This window comes from Salvelinus namaycush, chromosome 18, assembly GCF_016432855.1.
Source record: "Salvelinus namaycush isolate Seneca chromosome 18, SaNama_1.0, whole genome shotgun sequence".
Lineage (NCBI taxonomy): Eukaryota > Metazoa > Chordata > Actinopteri > Salmoniformes > Salmonidae > Salvelinus > Salvelinus namaycush.
Genome location: NC_052324.1, coordinates 5586550 through 5614545, shown reverse-complemented (window position 1 = coordinate 5614545; position 27996 = coordinate 5586550). Strand labels below are relative to the sequence as shown.

Sequence of the window (27996 nt, the reverse complement as noted above, 5' to 3'; positions counted from 1 at the left end):
AACAGTCGGTTACCGTGAGACTGGCAGTTATTTGCTTGACAATCACCGGCTGACATGACCCCCACAGCCCTACTCACCACCCTCTGTAGTGTCTTGTGGTCGGATGCCTTGCAGTTGCTGTACCAAGCGGTGATGCAGCCAGTCAAGATGCTCTCAATGGTGCAGCTGTAGGGCCTGAGGGCCCTTGCCAAATCGTTTCAGCCTCCTGAGAGAGAAGAGGCGCTGTCGTGCCCTCTTCACAATTGTGTGGGAGTGTGTGGACTATGTTAATTCCTTAGTGATGTGGACACTGAGGAACTTGAAGCTCTCGACCCGCTCCACTACAGCCCCATCAATGTGGACGAAGGTGTGCTCGGCCCTCCGTTTCCTGTAGTCCACAATCAGCTCCTTTGTCTTGCTGATGTTGAGGGAGAGGTTGTTTTCCTGGCACCACACTGCCAGGTCTCTGACCTCCATCTAGGCTGCCTCATCTACGTCGGTGATCAGTCCTACCACCGTCATGTCGTCAGCAAACTTGGTGATGGTGTTGGAGCTGGAGACTGAGGGGCCCCCATGTTGATGGTCAGCATGGCGGATGTGTTGTTGCTTGGGTTCGGAGTAAGCGGAACATACAGAGCCAACTCGTTCGAGTAGTAATTTTCATCCAAATTGAGGTTAGAGGATGTTTCTTGATTCCAGCTTTAAGGTTTAGCTGAATATGCAGTCTAATAACAGTAAATTCAAATTGATTTGATATGAATTTTGATCTTATCATCAAATAAATAAAATCCAATGTGTTTCCACTTTGCAGGCTACATTGTCTATCTAGACTGTGTGTCAACTGTTCAGGGGTCTGTTGTGAGGTTGGCATTGAGACAGCCAGGTCCCTAGTGTCCTGGCCTCTACCCTCCCCTCTCCCTCTCTATCTGGCTGAGTAGATCTATGATGGACAGATCTGGTAGTGTGTGTATGGTGCCGCTTCAATCTGGGCTCCACTGTCCTGGCCTATCACCCCGCTGTCTGCAGTCTCTGGCCTCTGAGGCCTTTGACGCTCCCAGGAGGACGTATGTCCCGTGGCGGTACTGGCAGAAGTGTTTGTGGAGTTGGACTGTTCAGAGCCTTATCAATGTCAGGAGGCTCAGCCAGGCTTTCCATGCTGCCTTGTGCTCTGACAGACAGGCCCTGCATGGCCCAGGAGCCCCAGTGTCAGAGTTGGCAGTGGAGGCAGCGTCAGGACAAAGACTGGCGCGCTGCACATAACCAGGCTGAGGCAACACACCCAGCATCTCCCCAGCATCATGCCTTTGGTTTTTGGGTCAGTGGACGTGTGGTTTTGTGGAGCGACTAAAAGCAATCTTTCTCACTCTCTGAATTTCACGAAGTTTACATTTGTTTGCCATCCATTTAAAAGAATAGGAGGGGGGGGGGTGCTGTTTATAAATGCCGAGAGGTAAAGAGTGAATGTAAGGGGAAAGATTAAGAGTGAGAGAGAGACACTGTATGCCAGAGGATATGAGAGATAGTGAGGTAACAATGGTGTTGGTGGGCATCTGTGTAGCGATGAAGTGATACAGCGAGAGTGGGCCTACGGAGTGATAGAGAGAGCGAGAGAGTCTCTCTGAGTGTGATGTGATCTGTGTCAGTGGGGCAGGAAGTTCCCATCCCCAGGGGAGACAGCAGGCAGAATAACAGGCTTTACTCCCCCACTGTCTCCTCTTTGTCCCGGCTCCCTCTGCCTCCCCTGCCCTGCCCCGCTACTCATCAGCTCTTAATCCACTTTTGATAGCTTTCACAGCACCCTGTCCACCACAGGCATACACCCAGGCACACAAATGCATGCAACCTCACGCACGCACGCACGCACGCACGCACACACGCACACACGCACGCACACACACACACACACACACACACACACACACACACACACACACACACACACACACACACACACACACACACACAGAGAAGCGTAAAGACACAAATATATATACTGTATCAATATTTTGAATATCTGTTCATTTGATGGTTTGTTGATTTATATTATTTTTGATTATCATAGGGTACAAAGTAGAATTTTAAATCTAAGTAGTTGTTCCGTTCAGTTCTCCAGCATGACACCTTTATTGATTCATGTTTTCTCTATGAAACACACCATGATACTGAAAATAACCTAAGTGATCTAACAGGGACGGAACATAGGAAAAATTGGATGCTTTCAAAGTCAAAGTTTCCTAACACATTTCTTCCCCCAAAAAATGAAAACATGACTTCATTCAGTGCTGGTGTATTTTCCAACCTTGTAATTTCGAGCAAATATTTTAAAAAGACATGATCATGTACATCAGGAACGGGATGCCCACAACTTTGCATTACGGTGACCACACCCACTTGTCGTGTTGTTTGTTTTGTTAGCCATGACAACTGTCTGTGGGCTGCGTCGCTCTCGGATTAGATTCTTAGCAGGAAGGAGAGGGTGGGAGTACTGGTGTTTAGACCATGTAAAGCTGACTCATAAAATCCCACAGGCTATCTCAACTGTCTCTAGGAAGACCGTTGTCTATCACATTATTATTGATGGATGTGATGGCAAATTTCACTAGTCAAGCGGGGTGAAACGAGAATCTAGACAAGTCATCATGACAATCCAAAAACAGCACGGGTTAAGGCATGGGATATTTTAATGCAAGTATCACTTTATATTCCGGTGCGCAGCTGGACTATAGTTTGAGCAGGGTAATAGAGGTCAAAGAGACCATGTTCCCTTCAGTCATCTCTATCTGATCCTCTCTTCTGTCTGTCTGTGTTCCTCTGTCAGGAATGCACACTATCCTCACACTAGCTGGGTTGATTCTGGCTCTGTCCATCCCGAGTGCCAGGCCCGAGTCGGCTGAACTGAGGTTCCTGGGACAGACGGACTTCGTGGTCAACGAGAGCAGCCGCACCGTGGTGCGCCTGGTAGTGGAGAGGATCGGAGACCCGGTCAACGTGACCGCGCTGGTTCTGGTAGGAACGGCCTGGTCATAGGAGGACTGTTTTAGGTCACCTGTTGAGTGTCCGACCTACTGTAGTGTTATCTCGATACGTCTTTGTGTGTTTATGTCATCTCCTCTAAACTGGCTTTAGCCTCTCTGACCTAAGTCTGGCAGGGGACAGGTTAAGTGTTGTTAAAGCAACAGTGACAAGCCATGATTAGCAACACACAGCAGTAGGGCATCACAACGAGAGCCTTAACCCAAACCCCTGGTTTCACTGATCTGCTCCTGAGTTCTCATGCACAGTTCTCCTTAGGGGAATAGATCAGTGACATTTTTACTGTGGGAGGTAGAGGGTGACATGAAAGGTCGACGTCTGCAGTTATTGTCACCCACATCAGAATGTGTGTCACTGCCTGCTCCCTCCCCATGGGTGTCTGGGAAACTGATGGCCTGCCTGGGACTTTCCCAGGCCTGAAGAAACTCTTATATTGTTTTTGCAGTTCCTTAAATGTCAGTACTATATCCCCAGAGAATGAAACAGAAGGTGTCATCTTCTGTTTCAGCACTTTAGTTGACCCCGGCATTCTATATTTTTGTACGGGCCGAGTTTGTGTGTTTTGACTGGGTGTTCAAGTGGTAAACGATCGTGCCAAATTATGACAATAACGATGACCACGTCAACTGTCCTTGTTGCTTCCAGTTGGAGGGAGATGACACGGGGGACTTTGAGGCCACCACGGCTGCAGCCTTCCTGCTGTCCTCAGAGGCCAGTAAGACCGTCTTCATCGCAGTCAGGGACGACGAGCTGCCCGAGGCCGATGAGACCTTTGTCTTCAACCTCAGGCTACAGGTAACGAAAAGAGTGTGCGTTGGGTTGGGTGGTCTGTGTGTGCATGTGTGTGTCAGCGGTCATTCAATGTCAGCGGTTGTTATGGTTGCCCTCATACTACGCTCATGTGTTAATATGTGCGTGTGTGTGCGTTTGTGTATGTGTTGTAATGCTCATGAGTGTGTCTATGAGTGAAAAATGAGGCCTCCTTCTTTTGGCCTCCGATGTAGAACCTTAGTCAGTTATCCCACAAAGATCTCTAGTGTTCCCATCCTGCCCCTGAGTACCTGAGTACCCTCATCCTGGTCCAACCACTGCCGAGTGGGGGCCCCGGAGCCCTGCCTTTACAACCCCAGCAGAAAGACTTGAGAGGCCCTGGATGCCCTTTGATGTGTTTCTATATGGCTTCTCCAGGGCTAGGCCGCTGAAGAGAGCCCCACTTAAAGACACCTTTGTGAGCAGACAGCCATTTTGACAGCCAAGGCTTCACCACACAGTAGATTAAAGCCCAGTCAGGGGCTGTGTGAAGTCACAGCAAGACAGCCGTTTCACACCATCAAACAGACCAGAGAAACCAATGTGCTTCCTGTAGCTGGGGACCGTGGTTGGGAGGGAAAATGCTAGAGAACAGATCGGAGGATTCTCTCACAGTAGAAGGGTATAATCTAGAGCCTGACATGAGTGTAGGCGGCCATGGCACAGGCAAACAGCTCTGCAGAAAGATACCCTTCCCACGATGCATAGAGAGTAATGTTACATTTTTTCTGTGTTGACGGTGGCTGTGCAGGATGCCTTGCACCTAGAGTCCGATTGCCATGGTGTCATTAGCGGGCTGCCGTCATGTGATGGATGATGAAGGGCCTGGCTCCCACTGTATGCCTGTCCACACACTCTGACTAATGGCTCTGTGAAAGAGAGGCAAGACAACCAAGCAAGCAAAGGTCTGGCTGGATGATGAGCTACGTGCCTAGGGCCCTCACATATCAAGCAGAGGGTACGAGAGGATGATGGCTTGGTGAATCAGTCATTTCTGACAAGCAGAAAGCTGTTAGGCTCAATAAATTCCAAAATGATGGAAGGACAGTTGTTTTGGACAGGATGCGATTGGTTGGAGATGGGAGTGTTTGGTGTTCCCTTTCTTCTTCTGAGTAATTGTGTAATCACCGGCTGGGCTACACTATAATGCTGGATAAAGATGTTCTTTTTATAATAGAGGAAATGTAGAGTTAAGTTAATCCAAAACACAGGGAGAGCTGGAATTGAGTTTAGCACAAAATCCCAATGAGCTCAGCAAAAAGTCCAGGAACGGTCCCTCATACTGTAATGCTACCACCCTGCTTGGCAAGACCATGACAGGTTCTGTCCACTTATCCTGTGCATACTGCTAGGGTCTGGGCTGGGGGTGCAGGGCACGGCTGGGCTGGCCTGGGGAGCTGGGATTCCTGTGGAGGGTTGGTGGTTGGTGGGCTGTGTTTGTGTCCCAGAGGGAACGGGCCCCTGGCAGGGCCTGCAGGCTGGATTGTGAGAGCGTGTGGATTCTGTGTCTGTGTGTCGGTCACAACAAGAGCTCAGCCCCTGAAAGAAAGCTCTGTTACAGCTGGGAAAAGCCATGTCTGAATAGAGAGGTGAAAGCAGAGGGGCTAAGCTCTTTTTCTCCCTCAGTCTCATACACACACACACACACACGCACACGCACACACACAATGGTTCTGCATTGGGCACACTGTCAGGTAATCTGATTTCAGATGTGTCCATGTAAACAGCATTTTCAGGGAAATCGTTCTCCTTGCAATGCATGTGAACGTTTTAAATGAGCTATTTTATTAATCTGACTTTCAACAACAGAACATTAGTCGGAAAACATACCGTTTCTGGAAATGTGCAAGTGTCGAGCCATGTATGGCCCTGCATACATTCTGTATACTGTATCTCCGGAAATGGATCACTTTAGTGCACGAACATGCAGGGACTTGTATATGTCCGGAAACGGTTCAGTAATACCCCTGAAATGACCACATAGTTCTACCCACGTACCAGGACATATCTTGAAATTCTGGTGCATGTTTGACGTCAATTGCATTACATCTCCGTCTACGTCCGCCCACGTCACTCCTATAAATGTCAGTTAATGATCTTGCACTTGCTCAAGACTGCACATGCTTATTCGCCCCAATGAATGCTAAGGCTACACTCTATCTAGAACCTTAAAGGGTTCTTCGGCTGTCCCCATAGGAGAACCTTTTCAATAACCTTTTTTTGGTTACAGGTAGAACCCATTTGGGTTCCATCTTGAACCCGTTCTACGGAACATAGGAAAAATTGGATGCTTTCAAAGTCCAAGTTTCCTAAGACATTTCTTCCCCCAAAAAATTAAAACATGACTTCATTCAGTGCTGGTGTATTTTCCAACCTTGTAATTTCGAGCAAATATTTTAAAAAGACGTGATCATGTACATCAGGAATGGGATGCCCACAACCTTTTCAATAACCTTTTTTGGTTACAGGTAGAAACCATTTGGGTTCCATCTAGAACCCTTTCTAGAGAGGGTTCTACATTGTACCCAAAAGGGTTCTACCTGGAACCAAAAAGGGTTCTCCTATGGGGACATCCGAAGAACCCTTTTAGAGCCCCATTTCTATGAGTGTAGTCATTGCTAGCTTGCTTTAGTGACTGTCACTGGTATATTAAAAACACAATTCATTATTTAATGAATTCATGAATTACAGGGAATTATGAATGAATGAGTAAATAAAGGATTTTCTTTTCTTATTAGTATCACACATCAGGGTTCCTACACCTTTTCAGAAATAACATTTGAGCACCACTATCAAGGTTTTTCCAGCACCTTATGACATAGACATAGCTATACTATCTCTAAACAGCTCTTAGTTCCTTGAATAAAACACACAAATCCACTTAATCACTTCTTGAAGGATGGCAATTAATTTCAGTAGAGCAGGAGAAAGCGGGTAATAGTATCTGCATTTAGGCTAAGCAAAGCCTTAAACTAAAGTAAACCCCATGAAAGCTAGCCCTGGGCCAAGACTCCTGACAGTACTCTGCCTGATATTTTTTTTAAACTTTCATTAATCTTGGAATTTCGAATGTGTTGCTTACCTGGGTGTAAACAGGTAAGCACCAGATGGAGGAATATGAACGAGCCTATTCAAAATTCAAAGATCAACAAAAGGGTTTTCAAAAGGATCAACCACAGTACTGACAGTAATCCAGCTTGGTCCAGGGCAAGCATCCATCAGTGGAGGCTACTCAGAGGATGAAGAGGAGGACCATCCTCCTCAGTGAATTTCATAAAACTTAACATTTTAAAACATTCAAAAAGTTAACCTTTTTAGATAAAACTATACTAAATATAATCATGTCACCAAATAATTGATTAAAACACACTATTCTGCAAAGAAGGTCTACAGTAATCTCAACAGCGCTCTGTAGGGTAGCACCATGGTATAGCCGGAGGACAGCTAGCTTCTGTCCTCCTCTGGGTACATTGACTTCAATACAAAACCTAGGAGGCTCATTGTTCTCACTCCCTTCCATAGACTTACACAATACTCATGACAACTTCCGGAGGACATCCTCCAACCTATCAGAACTCTTGCAGCATGAACTGACATGTTGTCTGCCCAATCAAAGGATGAATTTAGTACTAAAAGCATAAGCTACAGCTAGCTAGCACTGCAGTGCATAAAATGTGGTGAGTAGTTGACTCAAAGAGAGAGAAAGACAGTAGTTGAACAGTTTTGAACAAATTAATTTATTCCAAAATGAAGGAGAAGCAAGAGAGAAATAGAGAGAGATACTGTAGATGCGAGAAGGTATACAACGTGTTTTTTTTATGAAAGTGAACTGTGTTTACGTGTGATCAGGGGTGTATTCATTCTGCCAATTCTGTTGAAAACGTTTCTTAAACGGAAACAAACGGAACAAAACAGGGATAAACATACCTGAATTTGTAGAAACTTTTGTTTGCAACTGTTGAACTAATGATTACACCCTATATCAGCTAGATGCAGGCAAGAGTGTGCAAGGCGGCATTGAACTTCACCGCCTGTCCATGTGTCACTGTCTGTCAGCTCAAATTTATCTCTCAACCTGTGTTTACCTACGTTGTAAACTGTCATTCATAGGCTAGGTTGTAGCAACCTCATGATAGATATAGGGAAAATGTGAATATCATGTAGTAGCCTAAACCTATCGCTGTTACATTAAACTGGGTGAATGAAATATGAAAATCGCCCTCCCTCATCTTAAATGGCACTGACCGCCATTGGCCTACATCGATGCAGTAAAGAGGTCAATGGAAAGCAGACCGTGGGGGATATAAGAGGGACGCTGGATTGGCGCCCATTCAACAAATCTGATGTAACAAATTGGATATTCGGCAAATCCGTCATGATTGATGTAGTGTAACAGACCAACAATGTGGTTACTAAAGTCAGATTTGGATATTTTTGTCTGTTTTCACTTCATAACATTTAGAAGAAGTTCCTTTTCAGGTTTAGAAGAAGTGACTGCTAAATGTTAACTACCGTTCGTATGAGCTGGTAGCATAGCTAGCATAGAGAAATCGGTAGTGGCATTCAAAGTCATTTTTAACTATAATGTAGTAGATTGGTGATGATGACATGAACATGTATTGGGGTTGACATCCTTACAAGCATTATACTCCAATTTTTACTTTAGCAGAGTGTGAAATACACATATAAACAATTGCCTAAATGTAGGCAAATTTTGCTGGGGGGCAATGAGGAGACTTGCGATCTTTCCCCCTGGGCATCTTTCCCCCACATGTTTCCATGGCATTTCCATTGTTTTGGTTGAGTTCCATTGACCTCTGCATCTATTGGGGTTACTGTGGTGCTATAGTTCTGAGGGTTGAGAGGTCCATGGGATCTAGGTTGCCTTGACGAAAACTCCCCAGACATGATCCGTGTGGTGTGGCTCACCAAGTAGCACTGGTCCCTCTCCAAGCAGCTCTGTAGTTCTTGACAAAGGGCAGTGAGCACCTCACCCCGGAAGTAGGGGGGGAGGGGGGCTTGATGAACCACACTGGTTTGCCGTTTTGCAGACCATCTTCCTCATTGCTCATCAGGTCAACATTAACTCCTCTCGACCATGCATCTAGAAGCAAAAAACGAAGAAAGCAATAGAACACAGTAAACAAATGCCAGTCTCAAGTAAGGCTGTTGCGGTGACCGTATTACCGCCACACCGGTTTTAGGCTTGTGTGCGTGCGGCTGCTCGTGTATTGCGAAAACAATAGTTGAGTTCCATCCACCTGGTTGAAAGGGTCTCCACATGCCTTTTGGCTCCGTGCACTGGTTGTATCACCCACAAACACCTACCCAAAGGTCATTATAATCAAAGAAGATATGCAACACGTTATGCATGTGATACTGGCAGTGCACAGAGCTGCAGATATCTGGAATAGAGTAGGAAACATAACACTCTAAACCAGGTGGGTGCAATTCGACATCTGTTTTCATTCTAGACTCAAATAGAGAACTTGAAACATGTAATTGGACTAGTAGTAATACAGGAGTAACGAACCTAGTGTTACACAGAAGCTACTTGTCCAAAAGGCTTACCCGCTTTCTCCTCTGGCGACACTTCTTTGCATGTTTCTCCAAGATTGTGTCCCCCATGTTCTCAGGTAAACCTGAGAGATACGCCCACCTCACAATCACGTAATACAGGAGGTGGAGCAAGAACCCGCACTGGATAAAAACACATGGTTCATTGTATGTTGTTTTGGTGGCCAGGACACCGGTGCAGCGCCTCGCTATCGTATGTAAAAAGGGCGTTAAACATACCTTTGACAGTTTCACTCTTTTTTTCGCTCACTAGATATGTATATAGCTATGACACCCTGCATTGTATGGGCAACAACAGTACATCTCATTCACTCACATTTATACAGTGCTAATTGTACACATAAACTATAGAAGAGCCTTGTGTATTAAATGTGGCAAAACCCCATGAACAGCTAGCTAACAACAACATAAGCTAGCTAGTAGAGTGAAATGGTAGGCTAGCTATCACCTACCACTGCGCTAGATAACGCTAGTGGTTAGCAATTAGCATTGGGACCGTTAGATACAATTTATATGAAAATTAAACTTTTAAAATACATATACAATTGAAGTCAGAAGTTTACATACACTTAGTTTGGAGTCATTAACTCGTTTTACAACCACTCCACAAATGTGTAAATTCTTGTTAACAAACTATAGTTTTGGCAAGTCTACAAATCTACTTCGTGCATGACACAAGTAATGTTTCCAACAATTGTTTACAGACAGATTATTTCACTTATAACTCACTGTATCACAATTCCAGTGGGTCAGAGGTTTACATACACTAAGTTGACTGTGCCTTTAAACAGCTTGGAAAATTCCAGAAAACAATGTCATGGCTTTAGAAGCTTCTGATAGGCTAATTGATATAATTTGAGTCAATTGGAGATGTACCTGTGGATGTATTTCAAGACTTACCTTCAAACTCAGTACCTCTTTGCTTTACATCATGGGAAAATCAAAAGAAATCAGCCAAGACCTCAGAAAAAAACCTCCACAAGTCTGGTTCATCCTTGGGAGCAATTTCCAAATGCCTGAAGGTACCACGTTCATCTGTACAAACAATAGTACGCAAGTATAAACACCATAGGACCACGCAGCCATCATACCGCTCAGGAAGGAGACGTATTCTGTCTCCTAGAGATGAACATACTTTGGTGCGAAAAGTGAAAATCAATCCCAGAACAACAGCAAAGGACCTTGTGAAGATGATGGAGGAAACCGGTACAAAAGTATCTATATCCACAGTAAAACGAGTCCAATATCGACATAACCTGAAAGGCCGCTCAGCAAGGAAGAAGCCACTGCTCCAAAACCGCCATAAAAATGCCAGACTATGGTTTGCAACTGCACATGAGGACAAAGATACTTTTTGGAGAATTGTTCTCTGGTCTGATGAAACAAAAATAGAGCTGTTTAGCCGTAATGACCATCGTTATGTTTGGAGGAAAAAGGGGGAGGCTTGCAGGCCGAAGAACACCATCCCATGAAGCACGGGGGTGGCAGCATCATATTGTGGGGGTGCTTTGCTGCAGGAGGGACTGGTGCACTTCACAAAATAGATGGCATCATGAGGTAGGGGAAAGTGTGGTTATATTGAAGCAACATCTCAAGACATCAGTTGGGAAGTTAAAGCTTGGTCGCAAATGGGTCTTCCAAATGGACAATGACCCCAAGCATACTTCCAAAGTTGTGGCAAAATGGCTTAAGGACAACAAAGTCAAGGTATTGGAGTGGCCATCACAAAGCCCTGACCTCAATCCTATAGAAAATGTGTGGGCAGAACTGAAAAAGCATGTGCGAGCAAGGAGGCCTACAAACCTGACTCAGTTACACCAGCTCTGTCAGGAGGAATAGGACAAAATTCACTCAACTTATTGCGGGAAGCTTGTGGAAGGCTACCCAAAACATTTGACCCAAGTTAAACAATTTAAAGGCAATGTTACCAAATACTAATTGAGTGTATGAACACTTCTGACCCACTGGGAATGTGATGAAAGAAATAAAAGCTGAAATAAATCATTCTCTCTACTATTATTCTGACATTTCACATTCTTATAATGAAGTGGTGATTCTAACTGACCTAAAACAGGGAATTTTTACTTGGATTAAAGGTCAGGAATTGTGAAAAACTGAGTTTAAATGTGGCTAAGGTGTATGTAAACTTCCGACTTCAACTGTAATTTGCATGGTTCATATTTACACATGTAAATACAGTCATCCAAAAAAGAAACAGCCAAAATATTTATAACAGAAATAAAAATAATCCGAGACACGATCTTGTTCTCATTACATACAAAGTTAGCTAGCTTAGGTAGCTCACTCGTTTTTCTCTCGTTCAAAACACTTGATACATCAAAATAACCAGAAAACTCATAACAGTTTAGATAAACATGTTTTCGCTAGATTTTGAAAACGAAACCATTCTTATAAATGTTACAAACCGGAAAACAGGAAAAATATGAAGACAAGGAGAATGGGTTTCTCTTCACTGGGCTTCTCTTCCACTACCTGACGAAATAGGGATTTCCCCGCCTGCAGCCGTTGAAAAATGTACGTGTCGTGCATAGTCCGAACATTTCCAGAAACGTGCTATCCTAGACATTCCCATATCATGCGTATCCGTGTTCGGGGATGTGTGGGAGTGTGCAGGAATGATTGGGAAGTTCCCACCACGACCGTGCACCTCAAATTTCACGGGAATATAGTTGATCCGATTTCACCCAAAAACTCTGCTTTCCATGCAGTGAGAGTGTTTGTGTGATACCTATTTCAGACAGAATTGACGGTATGTGACCAGTAACAAAATCTGGCAATGTTTATAGTATATGACCCCTTTTGAAACACTCCCATTTTTACCACTTTCTTGTGGGTATACGCCTTTTATACATCCCCGTGCACAGCCGGCATCGGTGAGGGGTGGGAGAAGGGGTGTGCCGATATGGGTGGGCTATTTGAATAAATCCATTGAATATACACAAAGAAATCCCCTAGTTTACCAATGTCGAGTGGTTAAAGACATCGCACGCACTTGAAAATGTGGTGCCACCGTTAAACCACCTTCTTCACAAAAAAATGAATCAATGGCTGATCATCAAGTGTTGTTTACTCGTTTGGATGTTTTCAGTGTGTCAATTTATCAGCCAATGTGATCTCACCATCGCGCTTTGCTTTCAAACTCCCCACCAGTTATTTGGGCTGAAGACAGATTTGTGGTCTAAGTTAGAAACATATACATATTAACCCATCATTTATTCGCTAATTATAAGGCTCCTTTAAATATTTACCTGTCAAAGTACAATACAAAAAGATGAAGTGGCAGATGTGCTTGTGTGCTCCCCCAGGCTTAACGCCAAGGCATTTCTGTGACAATAGACAAGAACAGCTCAACGTTAGAACTACACACATTTACACGGAGAGCATAAATGCATTCAAAGCATTTAGGTGAAGCCTCGTGAATGTACCGGCTTTGTTACTGGCTTCACCTTTCAGATGTAAAGTGGTACAAAGAAGATGGCACATTAAAAGATGGCACATTTTTGTCTTCGTATAAAAGGGATATGATACTGTTTGTGTGCCTGATAAGGGGATAGAACTATGGATTTCTCATCCTTTCTCTTCTTTCAGAGCTCCTCCAATGGCGTGAGACTCGGGACGCCCAACAGAGCCACCATCACCATCCTGTCCAATGACAATGCCTTCGGAATCATCTCCTTCAACTCTGTAAGAAACATCTATCTGTCTGGTGTTGATTCTTGCTTATAGCATAGGCCTACATTCCAATCAACCAGTTCCGTTTTAACCGTCATTGAATGTAAAGCGAATCCCAGGTTCGGCTACCTACTACAGTACGTACCATGTTAGATTGAGAGGGAAGGCTTTAGCCACAGTCAGGATAAGGAAATTAAGCTTTGGACAGGGGAGGGGTGGGGCAAGGGTGGGGGTCAAATGCCACAGAGGGTATCCATGCAGATGGTTGTGCAGGAGGGGTCTGGGGTTGCCAGGGGCAGCACAACCACAAAGGCTGCAGTTTGCTCCTAGGATTAACTTGTCAGTGGGAGTTTTGAGAGTTACTATGGTAACCATAGTATTGGGTCCTGCCTGCATCCCCCTTAGGGTCTTATTCGGGATCATTATTTTGCTTCTTGGAAATCAATGAAGGACTCTCTGCCTCCGGAATTACGATTCTGAAACATGTTTTTGTTTAGTTTTATAGTCAATATGCTCATCATGTGGTCTTGTGAAGAGGAACTAATTAATTTCATAATCACTAAAGACAATGTTAATTCTCTCTCTCTCTTTCTCTTTCTCTCTTCCAGACTGAACAGATCATTGTGGATGAGCCTAGAGGGAGGAACCAGTATGTGCCTCTCAGCCTGGTCAGAGAGAAGGGGACGTATGGGACAGTGACGGTCAACTTTGAGGTGAGGTCACTGTAACAGTAACTGATCCCTGTTTGACCTCCCTTTGGTTAGGGCATGTCAGATCATTAGGCCGGTTGCATTTTAGTATGGATGTCTATCTGTCACCCGGTCTACTTATGCCAGCCACACACACACACACACACACACACACAGACACACACACACACACACACACACACACACACACACACACACACACACACACACACACACACACACACACACACACACACACACACACACACACACACACACACATGCAGATACACACTTTTAAGATAAACGTATTCCTGTCATTCTGATGACAATATGTGAGCAATATGTTGTGGTTTCTACACGGGCAGATCTCGGAAGGCCCTAACCCTGCCCTGGAGGACCTCAGTCCAGACCGGGGGAACATCACCATTCCACCTGGACGAGCTTTGGTGGTATTTAGCATCCTCATCCAGGATGACCAGGTACCCTGTCCTCTCCACCCCTTCTGTATGCTATCACTTACACCTTTTACCAGACAGCTTCACATCAAACACATCGATCATCTTTCTTTTGCAGGCTAAGAAAACCCAGAGTTACATATCAGTAAACTATTTAAACAACACTATATATTCCCATATTATGTACCTAATGTATCTAGTATATCTAATAATCATATGCACTGCTGCTACTCTGTTTATCATATATCCTGATGCTTAGTCACCTTACCCCTATAAATATTAAAATCAAAAAACGATGTTTTAAGAGAGAATAGGCATTGGTCTGAAACCAAAAAAAGAAAGGAAATTCACATAAGCACCACAATGCCTATACCACCCATGCTCTACCAAGGTGTTCCAGCACACAGCTTTGACCTACTACAGTAGCTATGTTGGTATTATACTTCAAACTATGTGTAGGCAGGTTGCTTCGGATTCAAACCTTCTCAAACAGCTAAATTCATATTCTTAGAGGAGGTGCTTCCACAGTAATGTGATTTGTACCGCATGCCCTTGCATACAGCATACAACGAAAAGTATTGTATCTGCCGGAGAAAAAGGCAGACGTTTTACGTGTCCCCAACCAATTGTGTTTTTTGTTTGTATATTTGCTTTGTTTGTTACTTATTTTTTTACTTATTTTGTACATAATGTTGCCGCTACCGTCTCTTATGACCGAAAATAACTTCTGGACATCAGGACTGCGATTACTCACCACGGACTGGCAGAATCCTTTTTTTTCATTTAACGAGTCTGACGAGTGTGACGCGAACGATATACTGCTTTCTCGGGAACAGGACCAAATCCCCGTGATTTGCGTGAAGAGGAGGCGGAGAAAAAGGGTCCGGAGGTCGGAGGTGCCTTCTGAGAATTCGGCGGAGATCGAATAAACCTCCACTTCCTTTCATTCTGCTAGCAAATGGGCAATCTTTGGACAATAAAATAGATGACCTACGCGGAAGATTAAACCACCAACGGGACATTCAAAACTGTTGTATATTATGCTTCACGGAGTCATGGCTGAACGACGACATTATCAACGTACAACTGTCTGGTTATACGCTGTACCGGCAGGATAGAACAGCGGCGTCTGGTAAGACAAAGGGCGGCGGACTATGTATTTTTGTAAATAACAGCTGGTGCACAACATCTAAGGAAGTCTCTAGCTATTGCTCGCCTGAGGTAGAGTATCTCATGATAAGCTGTAGACCACACTATCTACCTAGTTTTCATCTGTATTTTTCGTAGCTGTTTTACATACCACCACAGTCAGAGGCTGGCACTAAGACAGCATTGAATGGGCTGTATTCCGCCATAAGAAAATGCTTTAATGCAGAGAAACTTAAATCTGTTTTAACAAATTTCTATCAGCATGTTAAATGTGCAACCAAAGGGGAAAAAAACTCTGTACCACCTTTACTCCACACACAGAGGCGCATACAAAGCTCTCCCTCGCCCTCCATTTGGCAAATCTGACCATAATTCTATCCTCCTGATTCCTGCTAACAAGCAACAATTAAAGCAGGAAACACCAGTGACTAGATCAATAAAAAAGTGGTCAGATGAAGCAGATGCTAAGCTACAGGACTGTTTTGCTAGCACAGACTGGAATATGCTCCGGGATTCCTCCAATGGCATTAAGGAGTACATCACATCAGTCATTGGCTTCATCAATAAGTGCATAGATGACATCGTCCCCACAGTGATCGTACGTACATACCCGAACCAGAAACCATGGATTACAGGCAGCATCCGCACTGAGCTAAAGGCTAAAGCTGCCGCTTTCAAGGAGCGGGACTGGAAGCTTATAAGAAATCCCACTATGCCCTCCGACAAACCATCAAACAGGCAAAGCGTCAATACAGGACTAAGATCAAATCGTATTACAATGGCTCTGACGCTCGTTGGATGTGGCAGGGCCTGCAAACCATTACAGACTACAAAGGTAAGCACAGCCGAGAGCTGCCCAGTGACACGAGCCTACCGGACGAGCTAAACTACTTCTATGCTCGCTTCGAGGCAAATAACACTGAAACATGCATGAGAGCACCAGCAGTACCGGAAGACTGTGTGTTCACACTCTCCGCAGCTGATGTGAGTAAGACCTTTTGACAGGTCAACATTCACAAGGCCGCAGGGCCAGACGAATTACCAGGACGTGTACTGCGAGCATGCGCTGACCAACTAGCAAGTGTCTTCACTGACGTTTTCAGCCTCTCCCTGTCCGAGTCTGTAATACCAACATGTTTTAAGCAGACCACCATAGTGCCTGTGCCCAAGAACACTGTGGTAACCTGCCTAAATGACTACCAACCCATAGCACTCACGTCTGTAGCCAGGAAGTGCTTTGAAAGGCTGGTCATGGCTCACTTCAACACCATCATCCCAGAAACCCTAGACCCGGTCCAATTTGCATACCGCCCCAACAGATCCACAGATAATGCAGTCTCTATTGCACTCCACACTGCCCTTTCCCACCTGGACAAAAGGAACACCTATGTGAGAATGCTATTCATTGACTACAGCTCAGCGTTCAACACCATAGTGCCCTCAAAGCTCATCAATAAGCTAAGGACCCTGGGACTAAACACCTCCCTCTGCAACTGGATCCTGGACTTCCTGACGGGCCACCCCCAGGTGGTAAGGGTAGGTAACAACACATCCGCCACGCTGATCCTCAACACAGGGGCCCCTCAGGGGTGCGTGCTCAGCCCCCTCCTGTATTCCTTGTTCACTCATGACTGCACAACTAGGCACGACTCCAACACCATCATTAAATTTGCCGATGACACAACAGTGGTAGGCCTGATCACCGACAACAACAAGACAACCTATAGAGAGGAGGTCAGAGACCTGGCCGTGTGGTGCCAGGACAACAACCTATCCCTCAACGTGATCAAGACAAAGGAGATGATTGTTGACAACAGGAAAAAGAGGACCGAGCACACCCCCATTCTCGTCGACGGGGCTGCAGTGGAACAGGTTGAGAGCTTCAAGTTCCTTGGTGTCCACATCACCAACACACTAACATGGTCCAAGCACACCAAGACAGTTGTGAAGCCCGCACGACAACACCTATTCCCCCTCAGGAGACTGAAAAGATTTGGCATGGGTCCTCAGATCCTCAAAAGGTTCTATAGCTGCACCATCGAGAGCATCCTGACTGGTTGCATCACTGCCTGGTATGGCAACTGCTCGGCCTCTGACTGCAAGGCACTACAGAGGGTATTGCGAACGGCCCAGTACATCACTGGAGCCAAGCTTCCTGCCATCCAGGACCTCTATACCAGGCGGTGTCAGAGGAAGGCCCTACAAATTGTCAAAGACTCCAGCCACCCTAGTCATAGACTGTTCTCTCTGCTACCACACGGCAAGCGGTACCGGAGCTCCAAGTCTAGGTCCAAGAGGCTTCTAAACAGCTTCTACCCCAAGCCATAAGACTCCTGAACAGCTAATCAAATGGCTAACCAGACTATTCACATTGCCCCCCCCCTCTCCACACCACTACCACTCTCTGTTGTCATCTATGCATAGTCACTTTAATGAACTCTACCTAACCGGTGCCCCCACACATTGACACTGTACCTGCACCTATATTGTTATTTTTTACTGCTCCTCTTTAATTACTTGTTACTTTTATCTCTTATTCTTATCCCGTATTTTTTGAAACTGCACTGTCGGTTAGGGGCTGGTAAGTAAGCATTTCCCTGTAAGGTGAATTCAATCCCATATGCCCTGATCTCATTCTACACAACATAACTTCCCTTGTGTTTCCATTAAATCAAGTCAAATTTTATTAGTCACATGCGCCGAATACAACTGGTGTTCAACAGCACCTGTTGTATTCGGCGCATGTGACTAATAAAATTTGACTTGATTTAATGGAAACACAAGGGAAGTTATCTTGTGTAGAATGAGATCAGGGCATATGGGATCGAATTCCTCTTTGAAATTGATAGGGAAACATGGTACTGGAATGTGTAATGGCTGTATGGTAGAGGAAATGGTTGAACATGTATTATTATGTTGTGAAATGTATGATATAGTAAGGGAGAGGTTGTTTGACAGGGTCAGAGAGGTTGGACGGGTATTGGGTGTGGGTGGTATTTTGGGTGGGGGTGATGGGTTATTTCAGGGTTAATTAAGAGAATATAGTGGTATAGATAGGTTGTGACTGCACATTGTAAATATGCTACTGGAACGGACCTTGTTCTTTTTATTTCTTATTTTTGTAATTTGTGTGGGTTTTTTCTTGTTATTTTTTTTTATTTTTTTTTATCTTGTTATTGTTTGTATTTGTTGAGGTTAGAGCTCGCAAAAAAGGCAATTCACTGTAATTGTGCATGTGACATTAAAACGTGAAACTATTTCCATGGTAACACTCACTTAACCATTGTGATTTCCCTCAGATCCCTGAGGATGACGAGGTGTTCACTGTCAGGCTGACAGGTGTGGCAGGCGGGGCGGTCCTCAACCCCAATGGCAGCAGCGTGGAGCTGAAGATCCGCCGTAATGACAGCCCCCTGCGCTTCTCCCAGTCCCAGATGGCCGTGGCCGAGACCGCCGGGGTCATCTCCCTGACCATAACCCGCGGCCTCCTGGCCGACCACGGCCGCTTGGTAGGCTCAGATGACACGGAGGTCTCCGTGGACTACGTGGTCGTCAGCGGCGACGGGGCGGGCAGTGCCACTCCGGCGGTGGATTTCATGGACCTGCAGGCGGTGCGCACGGTGACATTTCCCCCATGGGTCTATGAGGCACGTCTGCTCTTCAACGTCAGCGATGACGAGGTGCCGGAGATTGCCGAGTCGTTCCACGTAGTGCTGCTGGAGGAGACGGTGAGAGGAGACGCCGTGCTGATCCCGCCCAATGCCGTCCTGGTCACCATCGAGCCCAATGATAAACCCCACGGGGTCCTGTCAATCAGTGGCAGCCCCCTCAACCAACTAATCAGTATCAACGAGGATATGACTGACAGGTTGGTCAAACTGATCAGTGTATCATCTTATAACATGATCGTTTCCAAACACATTGAACCTCAACTGTTTCTGTGTCTCTGCTATTCTCACAACCCCGCCCTGTCTTGTCCAAAAGATTTGACGGTATCTCCATCGTGAGGAACGGCGGTAACTACGGTGACATCTCTGTCAACTGGACCATCAGTCGGAACTCCAGCGACCGCTCGCCCGTGTCAGATGACCTGAGCCCCGAGGCGGGCACACTGTGGTTGACGGCGGGTCAGATGAGCGCGGTCTTGCCCTTGAACATCACAGCAGATGAGCTTCCAGAGGAAGCAGAGGCCTTTGTCCTCCGACTGCTGCCAGACACTGTGCAGGGAGGGGCCGAAGTGGACGAGCCTATGGAGGTCAGTCTGGCCTGGCTAGGATATGATTGGTTAGGATTCTGCTGCTGTTGATTGATTGGATTGGTTGATTGGTCCATCTATATTTTAAGTTTCAGTTCTAATACTAGAGGCTGACGATTTGTTTTGTATACAGAGATAAGGTTTTCTAGTATTTAAACCAGATATTATGTTCAGTTCTGTCATGTTGTTGATGCTGTTGGTTTTGAGGAGCTCTGTGTTGGTTGTTGTTTATTTACAATTACAAATTCAAGCTGGGGAAGACAGAAGGACAGACAGTCAGAAAGCTGCTTGTCAACCCTGGGAGCTTAGTGCCATGTCGAACATAGGGCAGCGCCTGACAGAGAGGGAGGGAGGGAGGGAGCAGGTCTACTACCCACGCCCTCCTGAGGAAGTTTGCGGGGGAGGGCTGCACTTGTGGGAGACACATCTGGAGAGCAGTCCCCTCCTCTCTAGAGGATGTGGTCGTGTGTGTGTGTGTGTGTGTGTGTGTGTGTGTGTGTGTGTGTGTGTGTGTGTGTGTGTGTGTGTGTGTGTGTGTGTGTGTGTGTGTGTGTGTGTGTGTGTGTGTGTGTGTGTGTGTGTGTGTGTGTGTGTGTGTGTGTGTGTGTGTGGAGGTGGGTGGATGGCTGGAGACTAGGCACACACACTGGTCCTGTACAGTAGACCCTATTAATACTGTCACTTCACACTGGGTGTTCCCTTAATGTGGTTGAATGAATCTAAACAAAGACAACTGTGGGGGTATGCCTGTGTCCTCACAAGGATAGTAAATCAAGGAAGATTCGAACAAGTGGGGACTTTTCACCCGTCGTCACAAGGAAAAAGGCTATTTTGGGCTTAGGGTTAAGGCTGAGGGTCAGGTTTAGGATTAGGGTTTGTGGTTAGGGTTAGGGGTTAGGGAAAATAGGATTTAATTTGGTCCCCACAATGATAGTAAAACAAATGTGTGTGTGTGTGTGTGTGTGTGTGTGTGTGTGTGTGTGTGTGTGTGTGTGTGTGTGTGTGTGTGTGTGTGTGTGTGTGTGTGTGTGTGTGTGTGTGTGTGTGTGTGTGTGTGTGTGTGTGTGTGTGTGTGGCAGTATAAAGTCTTTATTATTGCCATCTTTGTCACAGCTTCCCATCTTGGCTATGTGTGAAAGGAGTGGGTAGATCCAACCCTTGTTTATGTTTAATGTATTAGAACACACACACACACGCACACACACACACAGGGGTTGGACTCTCAGCGTGTGGTATCTGCTGCCATGTGTGTATAAGCAGTTGACTAAGCACTGCTTATAAGCTTTAGAACGCAACGCTTGTAGTTAATCAATGCATCCGTCAAGAGAATACAAATAATTTAACACACACTCCAAATGCTGCAAGCATGCAACACTTAAAACCTGTCAGACAGCCGTGAGTCCTGGTCAAACATCTACAGTAAGCCCTAGTAAAAAAAGCTCATGAAAGCTATTCTTGCCCATTTAATTAAAGAGGATGCATCTCTAAAATTAGCCCAGGGTTCTTTCTTTACGACACAGAGTCTGATGATTTCTCCTCCTTTCCCCACTCTCCTTCCTCTCCCTCCCTCCTTCCTTCCACAGATGATGTTCTACCTCCAGGACAGCGATGACGTGTACGGCCTGTTCCGCTTCCATCCGGAGGAGAACCAGAACATCCAAAGTCAGCCCGATGGACGCTTCCTGTCCCTTAGCTTTCTGCGGGAGGGGGGCACCCTGGGGGAGGTATCCCTAGCGCTCACTGCCCTCTACATCCCCGCGGGGCCCGTGGACCCCGGGCTGGCCCGGGACGGGGTGCTGAACGGCAGCCGCTCTACTACCGTGCTGTTCTCTCAGGGCCAGGATCTGACCAGACTCACCCTGCCCGTCCGCAATGACGCCTTCCTGCAGAACGGAGCCCACTTCCTCATCCAGGTGGGGCCAGAGGTCTCGGACGGCAACACTTTTGGGTCAAATAATGACCCAGTCATAGAAGCACTGTCACAGGGAGTGGGGACACACAATTCATACAAGGTTTCAAATACAGTAGATAAGAAGATCCGTTTATTTAAATGAGTGTGAAGACCTTAAATGAACGTAGCTCACCTGTGCTACTGTATGCAAATGTTTTTAGAAAGTTGTCAGCGGCTCCAGCTTAGGAAAATGTTGGTTGGTTCTTAGTTTTGTCAAGCTTGTCCAGATACATGGTCCCTCATTTGCATGTGTGAGTGACTTGGACCTGAGAACTGTGCTCTGGCCTGTTGCCATGGGATCTGTCCAAGCATCCAAACAAACAGCCCTCATCAGGCAGCGCTTGAAAACAAACACAAAATGGAAGTACCTCCTTCACATTCAATGGGTCCCAAACTGCTCCCTCACACACACACACACACACACACGCTCACACATGCAAAAGCACACACACACAAAGCCCAAAGAAGAAGCAGAATGACAGTGCTGAGAGGTCTTTGGAGAAAGTCATTCATAGTGTAGTGAGAGTGTGAAGCTAAGAGAGCGGTTTATTTGGAATCATGGAGGGGTAAAGAGGTACAGTACTGCACAATAGAACACGAATGCCTGAGAGAAAACTGCAACATTGCATTAACGCTTAACATTCTGTTCCTTCCCTGATGAACTAATAACTCCACAATACCTGAATGAAACCCACACCTGTACTTATACAGTATACTGCCCATGTGAGAGTCATGTATTTATTTTCTTTTTTTTAAGACATTTTTCCATTTGGCTAACACAACAAAAATGTGGCCTACTGGTATGAAAGATGAGTCATGTATTGGAAGATGGCTATAGGGGATTTGTGCTTAGTAATCATTGCTGTCTCTCTTTCAGCTGGATAGTGTGGACCTGGTCAGTATCAGCCCTCCCATCCCGTCTGTGAGTCCTCGCTTCGGAGGGGCGCTCAACCTCACCCTCACAGTCACCCCCGACATCGCCAACGGGGAGATCGGCTTCACCAGTAACACCACGGTGGTGGTGTATGAGCCTGAGGACACCAACGCTAGCACGGTACAACGCTAATCCTCTGTCTGCGTCTGTGGCACACATGTTAGCATGGCACGCTATTACGCTAACCATCTCTCTTTATCAATGACACACACGTTAGCATAGTACGCTAACCCTCTGTATGCTCAATGGCACACCTGTGTAGTGTACCGTGACTCTGGAATGATCTGGCTCGAGATACTGTATGTGTGGGGATGTTACTTTGATGTTACAATGATGACTTTACCGCAATGAAATGTTTTTCAAGTCGTAATTACTGCAGTTGAATGATCACTACAGTATGTTTGAACAGCAATTTGCAGGTCTTGTTTCATGTAACGTAGCTTCAGTGCTTATAATGGATAGGCTTCTAATCCTACGAGTCAGTTTGTTCCTAATGTCTCGTATGATTGCAGATGGTTGAGGGATAGGATATTCTTCCTCCTCCCACAGGTGACCCTCAGCCTGCGGCGGGACGGGACAGACGGCAAGGCCGTGGTGTTCTGGAGCCTTCGACCAATCGGAGATAATCTGGCTGACATCACCACTGACGACCTGGAAACCCTGAGCGGCTCAGTGGTGTTCCTGACGGGACAGAGTGACGCCGTCATCAACGTCACCGTCATGGCTGATGATATCCCTGAGGTCAACGAGACCCTATCCCTCACTCTGGACAGGTACTGGACAGCAACTCTGGGGAGCTTTTGGTTGGCCAACAGATTCTCATTCTGTTAGTCAGTAGCAATGTAAATAAGTGCCTGTGTCTGATTATGCTCTGTTGAGGTACCACACGCCATTGCCATATGTCCTGGGATTTGAATCAGTAGCGTACTGTCCACTTGTTCATTTACTTAACAACAATGCCTGGCTGTGCTTAAAATGATTAAAACAATGAAATAGTATTTTTTTTAAATAATTGCTAATATGAGCAGGGAGACTAGGTTGTCAGAAGGAAAGCCTATCCCTTAGCCCTGTTCCTACCCCTACTCCAATTCCTGCCTGTCATCTGTTACCGATGACCTGTGACGGGAACATTGGCTCTCCCTCCCTCCCTCCCCCCTCCTGCAGGGTGGAGACTCCGCGCTTTGTAGTGTACTTCGGGTAAGTGGCGAGTGGAGTGAGCCTGGACTCTTTGTGTGCTTTAAATCACGACTTTGTCTAGGGGGAAAAGGGACCACTTTAGGATTTATTGGGCCTTTGGTTTGATGGGAAAGGGGTGTTGTTGGGGTGGTTTTGTGGGGGTGTGCGTTGGGAAGAGAGGAGCGTGGGTGTGGGGAGTAAGGAGGGATCTTCTTTGTGTTGCACCTAATTTGAACCATTCTTTATGCCCTCCTGTAAAGACATCAGTGTTTGTATGCATGATGCGAGTTGGACTCAAGTGTTTGTTTGGTATGCTTTGCTCTGTCCGGCCTCTGCTTTTCATTTACCCTTTATGTGGCCACACTCGCACACATGTACACACACACACACACACACACACACACACACACACACACACACACACACACACACACACACACACACACACACATATGTACACACACACACACACACACACACACACACACACACACACACACACACACACACACACACACACACACACACACACACACACACACACACCCTGCTCATCAGGGGCCAGGCGGACAGAACACACAGCCCCCCCCCCCTGCTGTGAGAGAGAGAGACTCAGGGGGCCACTGAGTGACACGGTTAATCAGAGCAGCTCAAACAACAGGCCTCTGGTCAATACTGAACACGAGACAATACAAGGAATTTACTCATTCACTGTTTTAAAATGAAGGGTAAGTTGATGAAAATACTTGATTTCTGCGGAAAGCTTTGAAGTGTATCTCCTTGTTGTTTTACAAGCAATACATGCTGGCTGTTTTAAAATTCCCCCACAACCCACATTCCCACTGAGATGAAGGCCTGTGAGTTCCTTTTTGGTCTAGCCGCTGAGTTCCCCTCTGTGTTGCAGGGTTAACGTTGAGAACCAGATCCTGAAGCCTGGCTTCACCAGTCGAGAGATTGTCATTGTGGAGAACGACGACCCAGGTGGAGTCTTTGAGTTCTCCCCCTTCTCCAGAGGACCCTGGTATATCAACGTACGTCTGGCACACAGACAGGCCTCATGACTGTTGATGCTCATCTGTTTCATCTACTGTGATGCATGTTGAATAGCATCTTGACCAACCAGGTCATTTTCGCAAACTACCAAGTGTTCTCAATTGATTACCTACATCAATAACAGCAACACCTCTGACCCCTAGTTTGTCCTGGTTTGCCCTGTGACCTTTTCTTTATAGGAAGGTGAGGCGGTGGAGCTGCGTGTCATCAGGGCCCAGGGGCAGTTGCTCAAACAGCTGGTGCGGTATGTCCTCATGCCCTCGGGCAACGCCGAGTTCTACGGCGCCACGGGCATCCTGGAGTTTAAGCCCGGGGAGAGGGAGGTGCTGGTGGCACTGGTGGCAAGGCCTGACGAGGTCCCTGAGGTACAGCTACACTACTGTCTGTCCCCCCTTTATGGCATCATGTATGTATGGCTTGGACACTCCCTCCTGACTGTGAGGGTGTCGCTGGTCCTACTGTTTCCAGTTTTAAATGCCTTTGAAGTTCAAAATCAGTTTGCTGGTTTTGATCGTTTACATGTGTTCGCCTGTAGAACACGGTGCACAGATTACAGTGTGACAGTTCTGTTAAAGTGCCCGTGTGTATGTGTCTGTGTGTAGCTGGATGAGATGTTCTCGATGGTACTCAGCAGCTACAGCACTCCACCCAGTCGCCTTGGCAACCACCGAGAGGTCAACATCACGGTGCGGAAGAATGACGACCCCTTCGGGGTCATAGAGTTCGGCCGGTCTGGAGTGGCAGAGGCCATCAACGAGAGCAAAGGCTCCGAGTCTCACTCAGGTACAATGGAGCAGTGGAGGAACAGTGTCTAAAAACTAGACAGTACTTTAAGACAATATAGTATAAAGAAAGTAAAATAACAGGAAAACATTTGTGATCATATTTTAAGTCATTTTAATTCTTTAGAAGATGAGATTCAGTAGAGAGATTATACAGAAACGAATAGGATTGAGTGTATTATATTGTAAATATTGTGTTCTGTTGTGGGTCACCTTGGCAGTGGCCTATCCTGTGGTGAGGAACAGGGGTCGCTTTGGGGAGGTGTCTGTGTCCTGGGTCCTAGAGCCCCACATGTCTGCTGACGTCAGCCCCATACAGGGATACGTTGTGTTTGCTGAGGGGGAGTATGTGAAAAACCTCACCCTCTTCTCTGTACCTGATGAGGTAAAGCCATCTCTCAAACGCTACAGTATTTGACCAGGGCTCCTTTACATCATGTCTATAAATATCTATGTCAATAAAATGTCATGGTTTGTATGGTATCTGCTATCTTTTCTACACAATACTTCATCTTTGCCTGACAATATCTTGTTTCCAACATAAGCTCCCAGAGGACATGGAGAATTTCACCATCACACTACTAAACGTGACAGGGGGAGCAAGACTTGGGAACATACTCAACGCAAGCTTGCAGATTAACAAAAACGATGACCCGATTTACTTTGCAGGTAAAGATATCTTTGATTTGCTCCCTAGCGCTTTATGTAAAGCATTGGGAGTTTTTTCAAGCGCCGCTGTGTGTTAGCAGACATCGAGTGGCCATATCAAGTGACCTTGTGTTTATGTCACGTGGCGTGGGGGTTATGTCAGTCGACGTAGGACAACGTAATACTCTGTCTCTCTGTCCTCCAGAGCCTGTGGTTGTCAGGCTTCAGGAGGGGGGTGTGGCCAACTTCACTGTTTTGAGGGCTGGTCCGGCTGACTTTGTTGCCACGGTGATGTATCGTGTGGACTACGGCGGGACGTCACTGGGTGACTTGGCCCCGCTGAGTAACAACACCGTGCTCGTGTTCGGTGTGGGAGAATGGTCGAAGAACATCTCTGTAGCTGTGGAGGAGGACGACACACCTGAGACTGACGAACCCTTCTACGTCATCCTCTACAACACTACAGGTGTGTAAGGCTGCCACGTTTTCTACGTATTCAAACGAACGAGATACTTCTCCTGACCTCGTGACCTGAACAGGAAAAACTCTGAGCTCTAGTTTTAAACAACGGCTAGGTTCCAGAATGGTTCCTGGTTAGGTCACATGGTCAGGAAAAACTCCTGGCCTTACTCACATTGTGTAGTATGGAAGGTTGTCCAATCAAAGTCCTGCTCTCAGTACAATAGCACAAAGAGATATTGGTCAAGTCATTTTAGAGACAGCTGTCGTACGAAACAACCAGCCTCGTTACGTTGACTGTTTTCCTCGTTTACTAGCAGTATCTCCAGTCTCTTTGACAGCTGTTTCTGTACATTGGTGAGCAACTGAGTTGATTAGCATTGACACTGGTGACCCTGAAAAGCCCTCCTAATCCCGGTATTGTGTGACACAAACAGGGATGAAAGCGGGTGGGCCTGTGGGGGAACTTAATTACCGAACTCAGACTCACTCTGCAGGCTGCAGCACAAAGCCCGCCAGCCCAGTCCACTACTCCACTCCGCTGCCTGGCCTGGCTGTATGTGCATGGATTACTTGGAGTGAAAATAAGGGTTAACCCACTCTGCTCCTCTCCAAGCCTTAGTTAACGAGAGAGGGCTCTTATACTATTTTTCGTGGCGGACATCTGCATATAGAACCCTGACCCGCTCCGCTGGGTTGCCGTGGTTACTGTGTGCTATGGTAATGAGAACCGTCTCCTTTTTGTTATGATATTTAGCATGACAATACTATGTGGGTATTATAAAGCAACCTCGTCTGTCTCTCTCTCTCTCTCTGTTTCTCCTGTAAAAGCACAAGCACATGCTGTGTTTTATTTAAACCAAGCAAGATGTTAAGTTCAAACAAGAACATTTTACTGACTTGAAGGACATTTCATGTTTCTCTCTTGTTCAGTCATTTATTATTTAATAACAACCGAGGGACATAGAGTTTTAACTGGCATCGTAAATATGTTCAGGAAGCATGCTTAGGAAGCATGTAAAACTGCTGGACTTGAAACGCAGCATGTGTGTGTGTGTTTGTGGCGACAGGTGACGCTGTTGTGTATGGTGCGGACACAGCGACAGTGGTGATCGAGGCCAATGATGAGGCCAACGGAATATTCTCCCTGGAATCCACAGAGAGGTCTGTAGAAGAGGGCAAGACCAACAACTTCTAGTAAGGACCAACTCTAGCCTTAATACACCATACACCTTTCCTGCATGCTTACCCAGCCTCTGGAATAGATTAGCAGCTCTTAATAAACTTATTGAGTTGAATATCCTACCATCTGTTGTTATAATTTAATCCAGTGTGGGACAATTCAGGACC

At 46.0% G+C, this 27996-nt stretch overlaps 1 protein-coding gene across 1 annotated transcript in view; it reads left to right on the top strand.

Annotated features, from left to right (window-relative positions):
- Nucleotides 1–2799: 2799 nt before the first annotated feature.
- Nucleotides 2800–27996, top strand: part of adgrv1 (adhesion G protein-coupled receptor V1) — a 171100-nt gene continuing 145903 nt past the window's right edge. The window contains exons 1-17 of the mRNA XM_039013161.1: nt 2800–2985; nt 3658–3807; nt 13009–13104; nt 13701–13805; nt 14150–14263; nt 18688–19256; nt 19373–19643; nt 21227–21556; nt 22472–22648; nt 23078–23301; nt 24609–24735; nt 24937–25122; nt 25360–25540; nt 25761–25924; nt 26085–26208; nt 26393–26653; nt 27717–27843. Coding sequence (XP_038869089.1) covers nt 2800–2985; nt 3658–3807; nt 13009–13104; nt 13701–13805; nt 14150–14263; nt 18688–19256; nt 19373–19643; nt 21227–21556; nt 22472–22648; nt 23078–23301; nt 24609–24735; nt 24937–25122; nt 25360–25540; nt 25761–25924; nt 26085–26208; nt 26393–26653; nt 27717–27843 — 3392 coding nt within the window. The remainder of the gene's footprint in view (nt 2986–3657; nt 3808–13008; nt 13105–13700; nt 13806–14149; nt 14264–18687; nt 19257–19372; nt 19644–21226; nt 21557–22471; nt 22649–23077; nt 23302–24608; nt 24736–24936; nt 25123–25359; nt 25541–25760; nt 25925–26084; nt 26209–26392; nt 26654–27716; nt 27844–27996) is intronic.